We start from the raw sequence: 12342 nt of genomic DNA on the forward strand, positions 1-12342 counted from the left end.
TATAAGTTCTTTGGCTTCTACATTTACTATACTATTCTTACCCTCCCCCTGTCTATTTTCTACCTACCATTTATGCTACTTATTCTCTGTACCTTTCCCCCCTCCTCTCTCCCCCTCCCACTCCCCTGTTGATAACCCTCCATGTGGTCTCCATCTCTGTGGTTCTATTCCTGTTCTAGTTGTTTGCTTAGTTTGCTTTTTTTCTTGTTTTAGGTGTGGTTGTTATTAACTGTAAGTTTGCTGTTATTTTATTGTTCATATTTTTAACCTTTTTTTTCTTAGATAAATCCCTTTAATTTCATATAATAAGGGCTTGGTGATGTTGAACTCCTTATCTGAGAAGCACTTTGTCTGCCCTTTCATTCTGAATGATAGCTTTGCTGGATAGAGCAATCTTGAATGTAGATCCTTGCTTTTCATGACTTGGAATACTTCCTTCCAGCCCCTTCTTGCCTGTAAAGTCTCTTTTGAGAAAGCAGCTGACAGTCTTATGGGAACTCCTTTGCAGGTAACTGTGTCCTTTTGTTTTGCTATTTGTAAGATTCTCTCCTTATCTTTAATCTTGGGTAGTGTAATTATGATGTGCCTTGCTGTGTGCTTCCTTGGGCCCAACTTCTTTGGGACGCTGAGCTTCCTGGACTTCCTGGAAGTCTATTTCCTTTGCCAGATTGGGGAAGTTCTCCTTCATTATTTGTTCAAATAAAATTTCAATTTCTTGTTCTTCCTCTTCTCCTTCTGGCACCCCTATGATTCGGATGTTGGAACATTTAAAGTTGTCCTGGATGTTCCTAAGCCTTTCCTCATTTTTTTTTTTTTGTATTCTTCTTTCTTCATTCTTTTCTGGTTGGATGTTTCTTTCTTCCTTCTGGTCCATACCATTGATTTGAGTCCTGGTTTCCTTCCCATCACTATTGGTTCCCTGTGCATTTTCCTTTATTTCACTTAGCATAGCCTTCATTTTTTCATCTAATTTGCGACCAAATTCAACCAATTCTGTGAGCATCCTGATTACCAGTGTTTTGAACTGTGCATCTGATAGGCTGGCTATCTCTTCGTCACTTAGCTGTATTTTTTCTGGAGCTTTGACCTGTTCTTTCCTTTGGGCCACTTTTTTTTGTCTTGGCTCACCTGTTACATAGTAAGGGCAGAGCCTTAGGTGTTCACCAGGGCAGGGCAACCCACAGCACTGCATTGTGACACTGTATGTCGGGGAGGGGTCCGAGAGGGAACAGTGTAGCTTGCTCTGCTCTCTGCCAGTTTTCAGTCATTCTGCTACCCACAAGCAAAGTGGGCCCTTCTGGTGCTGATTCCCGGGTGGGTGGGTTTGTGTACATTCTGGGACCCTGTGGGTCTCTCCAACAAACTCTCCTGTGAGGCTGGGAGTTTCTCCCGCTGCCTCAAACCTCAAAGGTGTTTTTAATCAGAGGTTTGAGACTTTAATTCCCCATGCTGGAACCCTGGGTTGTGCGGTCTGTTTTGCTCCCCCTTTGTTCCTCCCGGTTTATCTGCATGTGAATGTGGGTCCATCAGCCACCACCTTTCGGGGTCTGCCTGCTGCTCCTTGCCAGCCAGCTGCACAGCCTGGATCACCCGGCTCCACAATCTGCCACCTCGCTGGGTCCGCCAGCCGCCGCCTTGCTGCGAGTCCTTTCCCCCCCTGACTGCTGGTCTCCTCTCCTCCTACCCGTCTGGATGAATGTTTCTTCTTTATCTCCTTGGTAGTCGGTCTTCCATACATTTCAATTTTCTGTCAGTTCTGGTTGTCTTTTGTTTTTAAATTGTTGTCTTTCTTTTGTCTGTTCGAGGAGGCACAGTGTGACTACCTACGCCTCCATCTTGGCTGGAAGTCTCTCTGTAATCAATATTCTTGAGCTTTGTTTTGTTACTGGGAAATACTTTGATCCTTTTGAATTTCACTTTTAAGGTTGATTAGGCAGGGCTGACTCATTGCTCAACTCAGGGCCAGTCATTCTGGTTCTGAAACAGAACCTTTCTTTGTTCTCTGTGCAATGTCTACAAGAGGTCAGCCTGACTGTTGGGAATAGGTGATTAATATTCAACCAAAACCTGCAGGGGAGCCTCTGAAGATCTCCACAGTCCTCTCTTCTGGTGATCTGCCTTGGGATCTCCAGCTGCCCCAGTCTCCCTGGACTCTCAGCACCTTCTCCTCAATCCAGGGAGTCCTCTCGGACTTCTCTTCCCTAGGCCGTGACCTAGAAACTAGCGCGAGGGTTCACTTTGTGTATTTCCGTGTCTTGTGGATCACTGTCCTTTGTTGCCACGTGTCCAATGTCTCGAACACTTTTGTTTCATATATTTTGTACAGTTTTTGACTGTTTTAAACAGGAGGGTATATATGGTCCCTGTTACTTCATTTTGGCCAGAAGTGAAATTCATCTTAAACAGCCTCTCAGGTGTGGCCAGATGAACATTCTATCACTCCTGAGAATCTCAGTAAGTCTTGATAAGGAGTGGGAGATGGTAGCTATGGATTGCCTGAGGCTCATTCTTGGGCATGCTTTGTGACTTTCCCACTTTGAAACTTCCATGCTGTTCACTTTAATGACATTTCACTGGAATGAAAATATGTCCATGAAGAGAACTCACACATACCTTCTCTCGCTTTGTGTTTATCCTGGAGCCCCTCCCCTGGGAACAATATTTAGGGGCAAGGCCTCACTGCTCCCTCTTAAGTCTCCAGAGGACCCCACTGATCCACCACACCCCTACAGGCTTGGATCCGAGGCTACAGGTGGCCAAACCCAGTGCTGGTGGGGATTTCTATGTAGTCAGAGCAACGTTCATGAATGGCCGAGCACGTCCTCATAAGGAATATCTCACAGTGGGGGACCAGGCCGAAAGGTCTGCTCAGTTCCCTAGGCTGCATTTCAGAAGGATCTGTCTCTCTGGGCGTCTCATGTGACCCTGCCACCACCTAGTCCCCAGCACATCCTCCAGTCGAGAGGTCTCCCCTCTGGAGTTGCATGATGGGGAAATCAGGTAGGAGGCGAATGTACATACTGCTTTGGGAGCAGAGCACAGTCCAGTGGTCCCGCCTGGGTCTCTCCTCATCTTGGTTATCACACTGGGTCTCTGCTGATCCAGATGTAATGATTATCCTATCAGTTTAATGTGAAAAGCAAGCTAGATGAAGAGTGGACAGACAACCTGGCCTCAGACCGGAGCCACATTCAGTACTTGTATTCATTTTATTTCTAAGTGGACACAGGCATTCATATAAGTTCAATTTATCAAACCAAATGGAGCTGACAAGTGTGGGTGTGAGATGCCCATTTTTTTCTTTCATAGGAGAAATCTGTTTTATTTTTAGGTACATGCTATTTTTTTCTGCTTTCAGGCAATTTTTCCCTACACATTTATTACCCAAGTGCCCTGGGTAGTCTCCTCTTGTGTAGGAGAAGCTAAGTGGCCTTTTGATTTAAGCCCCTTCCGGTTGGACCAGTCCAGGTGCCTATGGCAAGAGGAGCCGGGAAGGAAGAAAAAGAGACCTTGGGTTTCTGTTTCCCTGACCCATGGGGCAACCAATCCCCTGCCCTTAGTTCCTGGGCTTCATAAGGAGGCTCAGACAAGCAGGGAAATGAGGTAAAATACAAAGGAGGTGAGGCGCGACCGGGACCATCAGTGCAGAGGGCCAGGCTGGCCCCAGGACAAGCCGCCACTGCTCCTGCCCAGGAGAAAACCAGAGACACTGCAGGAGGCTGCTGTCTCCCAGCCTCCTCCCACTGACCCCTCCTGCTCATTCTGTTCAGGCCAGAAGGGCACCCAGACTTGGGGTGGGCTTCCTGGGACAGGGAAGAGGGCAGGAAAAACAAACAAAAGCCAATTCTGGTTCCCAGAAAGGCAGAAGGGACCAAGCTTGGGGCCTGCTGCTGAGTGTGTGCCAGGCCATGGCGGGCAGTATGCGCACAGGGCCCACAGCCTGGGCCTGTCAGGAGACCTGCTGGAGGAGGGCGTGTGGAGGGGCTGACGAGGTTGGACAGAGAAGCCAGGAAGCTTGTGACCATCTACAATCAACAAAGCAGGAAGAGGGATCCTTTAAACCTTAAGTTAGATCATGTTACTCTTTTTCTCCAAAGCCTCCCACAGCCCTCCGTCTCATTCCAAGTAGAACCCAGTATCCCCAGGACAGTCTATAAGAGCTGGCCTCCCACAGCCCTCTGATCTCTGCGCCTGTCCTTTCTCCCTCTCTCCGCCCAGCCCCTCTGGCCCCTCCCTGCTTGATGAACACACCAGCAGCTCGCTCAGGGCCGCTGAATGTACCCTGGTCTGGATGTTCTTTCCCCATATTTCTGTGGCTCACTCCCCCATATCCTCCTGGCCTTTGTTCAGATGCTGCCCATTCCCACCACTGATTTACACCCCAACCCAGCCCTCCCATCCCCCTTACTACAGTCTGTTTTTTCCACACCACTTATTTTACCTGCTAGCACATTATATAATTCACTTACATATTAGGTTATTGTTTGACTCTCCAAATACAAAGCAGCTCCGTGAAGGCAGGGTTTGGGGGTTTTTTCGGGGGGGGGATTCTGTTTGAGGACTGATTTTTCTTCCCTGTCTAGAAGAGCACCTGGCACATGACAGGTATTTGAAAACATTTTGTCAGATGAGTTGACCAACTGAAACGGAGACCTTGGCACAGGGCACAGAGAGACCCAGCCTCATATGGGGACTGAGAGCTCTGTTTCAGCATGTGAGTCTCTGGGCCGGACAGGGCTGTGAGGCCCACAGCCACTGTGAGGCACTCATCAGTGCCTGGGTTTGTTACTCTTTTTCAAAAAGTTTTATTATGTTAAGAACACTTAACATGGGATCTACCTGCTTAACAGATTTCAAATTATTGTAATGCCTCGTTCACAGGCACGTCATTCTATGGGCCCGTTGTCTTGTAGGTACATAACTGGGGCACAGAAAACCCCAAACCTTGTGGTCTGGTCTCACTGACACAGCCTGGGGACAGTAAGAAACCCAATGGGGTGACGGGTGGTCACACAGACAAGAAGTGCTTAGTCAGCTGGACTTCCTGAAGTTGGCGGCATTCCTCCACTGCCTGCCCTTCTTTCCTCTGTGGGAGCAAGTGGGTCTACCCAGCAGTCCCCGCGGTGCTCCAACCGGGCCCCCAGAGGAATGTGGGGGCGGACCACTGTCTTGACGCCCTTTATGCTGGATGTGAGGAGTGAGCAGTGCCCAGCGTGCAGCCCCCACGCACGCACACACATGCCCTCACACACAGCCATGAGACACGGGGTGGGGAGGGTGAGGAGTCCCCCACGACATGCATCTGTGGAGGCCACAGGCTCCTGAACGCCTGGCCGAGGCGGAGACAGTGGAGACAGGTGGTGGGAGAGAATGAGCGGACTCCAGGTCCAGATGAGGTCAGAGGCAGAAGAGAGAGGTGACAGGGCGTGATCCACAGAGGACTCCTGCACCCAGGGGCACTAGCTGGCACGTTTCAGGAGACATGGGACACAGAGAGAAAGAGAGGTGCAAGGGGCCCAGCCTGAGCAGGCTCCACCTGGCAGAGAGGCCCTGTGCCTGGCCCAGCCTAGAACTTACCCACACGCGGCCCATTCCTGGTGCCACAGGTGCCCGCATGGGAGCTCATGTGTGTGTGGCCAGGACAACCGTTAAACTAGGAGCTTGGGAGCATAAACACGATGCAGCTGTCCACGCTGACATATCAGGTGCCAGAGGAAGATAGTTTACAAAATTAAAAATTGTTTTTCAGGGTTCGTAAGGAATCTTAGGGATCTAACCCAACTTGCTGATTTTAAGGAAAATAAGATGTCTCAGCTGCACACGGAGTCTGGCGGAAAAAGGGGCCAGAGCCCAGCCTCCTGGCTCCCACCACACAGCAGGGCTCTGCTGTTTCTGTGCCCACTGGCTAGAGGGGGGCGGATACAGGGCAGGGCAGGGCAGGGCAGGGGGGTCCGCAGCCTGCTACTTCATGTGACTGGCCCCTTCTAGGGCTGCCGAAAGGAACATGGTCCTCCAGAGACTGCAGTAGGGGTGCTGAGGGCAAAGGCCAACACCCCCCAGGGGCCTGGTCACATCGGGGACTCCTGTGCCATGCTGAACTACATCAAAAAGAGTGAGGGGGAAGAGACAGGGTGAGAAAAAAGGGAGAGAGAGAAAAGGAGAGACTGTACAAAGCAAAGAAACCTGCTTAGCCTTGCAGAAGGGGCAGCAACAGGGCTTTTAAAACAGCACCCAGCTAATCCACATCAGACCTTGGGCCAGACGCTCCATGCCCGTTGCTCTTCAGCCACTGACTGTTTTACAGGTGGGGACACCGGAGCCCAAAGAGTTCCTATGCCTGCTGCAGAGCTACACAGAGCCTCTGTGACTTGTAGGGGCAGGAGCCTAGCTGCTGCTCCACACTTGAGCTCTTTCCTATGACACCAGGACCCCTGGCAGTCTGTCACTGAGAGAAGCATCAGGGAGCCTCCGTGCAGAGAGGAGCAGGCCCTTCTCTTGCTCACTTCTGTTCTCACCGCCACTGGGGAGGGCGTTTGCTGAGACAGGCCTCCCACCAACGGGTGAGCCGGTTTCCCGGTTTCAGGAAGTGTCTTGTACGGGAGGCTGGAAGGCCAGGCTTGGCTCAGCCCCATCCCCTTCCGAGAGACACTCACCATTCATCTGGGAGGGAGAGGAGGAGTAGTCCCGCTCCGTGTGCCGCCGGTCCGCTTTCAGATTGCGGCTTTGTCTGCCTGAGCCTTCCAGCATGTTCACGATCTCGCTCCGGTCAATGTTCCGCAGGGCCGCGTACAGGTTCTCCACTGTCGGGGAGGAGAAAGAAGGCGCCTGCTGAGGGAATTCTACCGTGGGGCAGTGCGAGTGTCTCCAGGCTCCGCCAGGGAGAAATGGGAGAAGGGGGGAGATGGTTTATTTTTTCAGAACGTAGAGGCATTCTTCTTTGGTCAGAATCCAAACAAATTGCCTCTTTGGAGAAGATGTCATTCCCCTTCAACAGATCTTTTCCAATCCCCAACAGTGGCCAAGTTCAAAGCATGGGAAAACTTTGGTCATCTAAGAATACTGCAGGGAAAGGAGAGTAAGGATGAGTGGAGTCTGCCCTTTGGAAATCCTTGGTCCTTCCCAGTTGCTTTGCGATGTGAATGAAAACAATTTCCTCTTAGAGTTTCTGACTGTGGGGACTTGGTTGAGGGGGAGCAGAAATGAGTGAGACAAATCTTCCCTCCAGGTCAGAGAAAAAGATATTTTTGGGAGAAGGAGGTCAGGCTTCGCTCACCCACACTCTGCCCTGAGAGGATAGTCCTTGTTTGTGTGAGCAATCCAACAGGACACCCCATTCCCTGCACGTGTGCTGATACGTGGGGCCCCGGGGCAACCGCCATCTCATTCTGAGGGGGGAAGAAGATGCAGGCCAAGACCTCTGGTGTTCTCTTCCCGCAGGATTGCCTAGAAGCTCTAGTGACCCTGAGGGGTGTGCGTGAGAGAAAGGGACAGAGAGGGCAAAGCAGACGGGACCAAAGGCAAACGGCACAAATGGAACTTCAAGGAGGAACTACCAGGGACATGGCTAGGTCTCCGCACAGGCTGTGGGAAGAAAGGCGTCCTATGCTTAGCGGTACTGACTCTTTGCGTTGGTGCCTTCACGGATGACCCAGAGGTTCAGCAAGGCTGCGCTCTGCTCCAACAGAGAGTTGGGGTTTTCTACGCGGATCCTGTTGATGTCTTCCACGCTGAACTGCAGCTCCCGGGCCAGCTCTGCAAGCGAAGAACCAAGGCTGGGCGTGAGCCAAGTCAGAGCTCAGCTCTGGCTCCTGAACTGAGCCCTGTGGACTGGGGCATCCAGCGGGGAGCAACTTTGGGTTTGGTATTCCTTCCTAACAAGAAATGCCAAGTGAAATGCAGACACCTACACTTTTGTAGCCCCAGAAAATGGGGCAGGAGTAGGGGTGCTCAATAAATGGGCATTGAATGAATGAATGGACAGACACCTTTTCTTCCTCACATCACTTCAAATAGAAGATGAGATGGCCTCTCAGCAGAGGAAGCAACTTAGCCAAGGTCACAGAACCAGCTGCCGCCCCCATACAACCCTCCACTCCCTACCCTGCTGTCTGTGCTACACCAGGATGCCCTGACGTCCCACAGAGGAGCACTTGTAAAGGAAATGCGTTTCTGTATTCACATTTCTTCAGGGAGAGGCGTTATTTACATTTTAAATGAAAATACAAGTTCCCATCTAAATGCAAGGCAGTAACACAGAATGTTCACTTATTTTCCCTCCCATTATTTTTATTGTTATTTCTCACAGGTGCTTTAGAAGGGAGAACAGCATCAGAGCCTAATTTCAAGGATGAGAGAGATCAGAGGAAAAGCAAGAGTGAAGATCAGAATGTGTATCACCCCCACACACACGCCCCCTCAGAAGCGGCAGCAGACATCCTTTTTTAGCTTAAACAATGGACGGTCCCTGAATTTCTGCTGTGGACCTTTGTCACCCTGCCCTGCAGCAAGTAACTGCTCAGGTTTCTGATTCCTCTGAAGCCCTCTCTGAGTGAGGAGAGTCCATTCATATAAGAACTAACACAAAGGGGGGCGGGAATAAGTTACAGGGCTGGTGACCGAGGAAAGCACATTTTGGGCTTTCACTTTATTTTGCCCACTGCCTCACTTCAAACAAGATCACCCACTACTGTTGACAAGACATCTGGTAGCCTTCAGCTACTGCTGGAGGTTGTAAGTGAAAAACGTTGAGGCGTGGTCTTTAACTCCCTTTTCCCTCAGCAATGCCATCTTTGAGGAAAGGCAATGAGAAGCATGTAGGGGGCAGCGGACGTGCCACCAGGTGACCTTCTGTTTGAATCAAACAGATCTTCTGTTTGAATGTTAGTTATTTGTTTGCTGGATTTTCTGGGCGCTGTCACTAACTAACCATATAATTAAAGCCATACAATTAAAGTCACCCTATTTAGCTGGATCTCAGTTTTCCCGTCTGTAAAATGAGGTGAACTAGATCATTTCCAAGGTCTCCTGTAATGTTGAACATTTCTTTCATACAAAGGAAAACCAGACAGACATGGGGGAGGGAGGGAGCACCTTCCTTTCTATTGGCCTCAAAGGCGTTGCTTAGGCAACAGACCTAGCTAAGACAATCACAACACAACTGATAGTAAAAAGAGGTCTAGACATGCTTTCATCAGTTGCTCATTAGAGGGAGGAGGTTCAGGGGTAGATGTACACAGGCCAAGTGCTTTCCTACCTCAACTTCCTGGACTCACCTGCCCAGCTGAGACCAAGGTGCTCTGCTATAATAGCCATCTTCATATCTGCTCGGTCTGTCCCACTGAGTAAACCTGGGGAGAAGCATTGGAGTTCCTTTAGTGGCCTCGACGGGGGTGAGTGAATGACCGCAGATGGATGCTCAGGTCATGTGGCGGACCTCCGCGTACACCCGATTGATTGCTAATCCTCTAAGGGGGAGCTGGGGGCTCAAGGCAAAGCCTCCACCTGCACCTGCAGTGTCGGTAACGCACTGAGTGATTTGTATCGACATGGTGCTGTGGTCAGGGCAAGGAGAAGTGAGCTTATCACCACCTCCTTGAAAGAGGCAGTGGGCACACAGCATCACAAAAAGGCTCATACCCAGTGTCGATTCGCTGAGAATGCTGTATCTCAGGGCCAGCGGCGTCAAAGTCCTTCTCCTCTCGTCGGTTCCGCTCCCCTGCAGACGGAAGACAAGGAAAGGGTGCTTGGGGTTTTAGGCTGGTCCCCCTTCTTGGAGAAGGTGATTCGAGCCCATGGGTTGTGGGGTGGAGAGGACGCCAGTCCTGGTGAACAGTAAGTTCTCCACTTTTGGGAGCCTGGACATGCAGAAGTGTGGGAGTGAGAGGGAGACGATGAGGCCTCCACACCTTATTAATAATAATAACCACAACAGCACATGCATGAGGCTCTTATCACATTCCACGCCCTGTTTAATGCCCATAATGACCAATGAGGAGTCACTATCATTATCCCCATGTCACCGATGAGGAAACTGAGGCATCGAGGGGTGAAATAACTTGTGGTTACTCAGCTAACAACTGGAGGAGCTGGGGTTTGAACGTAAAAAAACGAATTTCTCTCTCCAGATTCCTTTCTGTTCGAAAGACCTGTTTGTGATAGTGGTGCGAGGCTCAGCACCCTGTGGAAAGCAGCCAGACACTTACTCAAAGCTGTAGGAAATCCTATTTTGAAAGACAAGTTGGTTCACCCTGGTCCCCACACAGAAAACAGAAACTGAGCCACAGACATATGAATGTAACCTTGTTTCTTTTCTAGTTTGGCAGGAAGGCTGCTTATTAGAACACCAGCAAAAACATGGAGCCATATGTTGTCCCCAAAGTCCCTGGGAGATATATGGATTCCACTGTCCTCATGGGTATCAATAAAGGACCATCCTTGGTCAAGATGCCTTTGCTGAGCCCCAAACCCTGGGCATTTGCAGTGGCTGAAACGCCAGGGCTCCCTCCCTAGAAGGCAGGCTCCCTGGGGAAGATAAGCAAGACCATGAAAAAGAGCCTTAAAAAAAAAAATCCCTATCCAATGGCTGGGTGACCTTGAGCAACTCGATGCCCAGTCCTAAGCCTCAGAGGCCTCAGATGAAGGGTGTCAGGTAGATGCTTTCCAGGTGCCTGCAAACCTCCCAGAAGGAACATACTAGAGAGCTCGGAGTCCCCAGGGTGAACACACACACCGCCGCCTGACACTGATGTTCTGTTCCCGAGCTTTGCAGAAAGGCCAGGGCATGCTCTCCCTGCCAGGCCCCAGCCAGATGTCAGCGGACACTGAAGCGCCTTCCCTCGCCTCAGGGAATTCAGAGGCAGCTCTTCCGCAGGAGGAAGCCTTTTGGAAGTGCTCGACCTGGGGTCTGTTTGGGGACCTCCTCAGGGACCCTACCTCTGGCTGAGGGTCCTCCCCAGGGGGCAGCTCACCTTGGTGCAGGGGGGCATGGTGATGTTCAAGTGGCAGAGAATGTGCTGGGTGTCCTCATACTTCATTGCCTTGCGCAGAAATGACAAGGACCCTCCTGGTTCTCGACTGCTGTCCCTCACCTAAACTCAATCACACAAAAAACACTCACGGGGCCGTTCTGTAGGTCACGAAGTTGGCCGAGAGGTTTCTGCCTCCCAAACTTTCTAGACCCAGAAGAGAGGCCGGCACCTTTACAGGAATGGTCAAACGGTTCTCCCGAAATGACTGGAATTGGAAACTCCGCTGCTGGGCAGCTTTTTTGATGGGTACCAGGTTCCCGGAGAGTTCTGCGAACAGGGACGTCCCTTCCAGCACCTGTAGGGAAGGGAAAAACCAATACAGCTTGTCACGCAGAAGTCCCCAGATGGCCTGTCCTGCCTTTCGGCTTTGGTCTTTCCTTCCGCATGACACAGCCTTTCTACTGCATGAGGTACAATTGGTGTGCTCCAAAAAATCCTACTATTTGTTTTGGAAAAGGTTTTATTTCCACGTTAAACTTCCTTACTGAAAAGGATTTTTTTTTAATGGTCTATCACTTGCTTTTTATTTTTTAAAGATTTTGTTTATTTTTTTAGAGAGAGGGAAGGGAACGAGAAAGAGAGGAAGAGAAATATCAATGTGTGGTTGCCTCTCGCGTGCCCCCTACTGGGGACCTGGCCTGCAACCCAGGCATGTGCCCTGATTGGGAATCAAACCCGCAACCCTTTGGTTCACAGCCCACGCTCAATCCACTGAGCTACACCAGCCAGGGCAGGATTTTTTTTAAAAGATTATTTATTTATCTATTTTTAAGGAGCGGGGAAGGGAAGGACAGAGGGAGAGAAACATTGATTGGCCACCTCTTGCACGTGACCTGACCTCGGACTGAACCCACAACCCAGGCATGCGCTCTGACTGGGAATCAAACCAGCAACACTTTGCCTTTTGGGACGGCACCCAACCAACTGAGCACCACTGGTCAGGGCTGAAAAGGATTTTATGATAAGCAGGAACCTCCGTGTGTCCCCTGTGTGGCTGATCAGGATGCTGCCAGAGTACTAAAACTCCACAAAGTTATCAAAAAATGACTTCTCAAAAAACCCTAGTTTCTACACTTGTCCAAACATGTTCAGCTGATGCAAAGTGCTAGAAGGACCAGGGAATATTTTAATCTCACCCCCTAACATAAGGGTCCATACGGTGTATAAAATGCTTTCAACTGACCCATTTGACAGCTGAAGAAATTGAGACCCAAGCATAGGGAATGCTCTGCCTAGTGAGTTTTCCTTCTGGGCCCTCAGCCACCCACGAAGGCTCAGCACAGACTCTGAGGCCAGACCTTTGGAAGGGTCCTGG

At 50.3% G+C, this 12342-nt stretch overlaps 1 protein-coding gene across 8 annotated transcripts in view; it reads right to left on the reverse strand.

Moving 5' to 3' along the window:
• ANK1 (ankyrin 1) overlaps nucleotides 1–12342 on the reverse strand; it is a 197385-nt gene that overhangs the window by 21352 nt on the left and 163691 nt on the right. For all 8 annotated transcript variants that reach the window (XM_045186675.3, XM_053916480.2, XM_045186673.3 and 5 more), the window contains exons 32-37: nucleotides 11197–11322; nucleotides 10968–11087; nucleotides 9637–9715; nucleotides 9273–9347; nucleotides 7621–7752; nucleotides 6654–6800 (exon numbers count right to left, since the gene is read on the reverse strand). In XM_045186675.3, the coding sequence (XP_045042610.2) occupies nucleotides 6654–6800; nucleotides 7621–7752; nucleotides 9273–9347; nucleotides 9637–9715; nucleotides 10968–11087; nucleotides 11197–11322 (679 nt within the window). The remainder of the gene's footprint in view (nucleotides 1–6653; nucleotides 6801–7620; nucleotides 7753–9272; nucleotides 9348–9636; nucleotides 9716–10967; nucleotides 11088–11196; nucleotides 11323–12342) is intronic.

The sequence above is a fragment of the Desmodus rotundus genome, chromosome 13, assembly GCF_022682495.2.
Source record: "Desmodus rotundus isolate HL8 chromosome 13, HLdesRot8A.1, whole genome shotgun sequence".
In the NCBI taxonomy this organism is placed as follows: domain Eukaryota; kingdom Metazoa; phylum Chordata; class Mammalia; order Chiroptera; family Phyllostomidae; genus Desmodus; species Desmodus rotundus.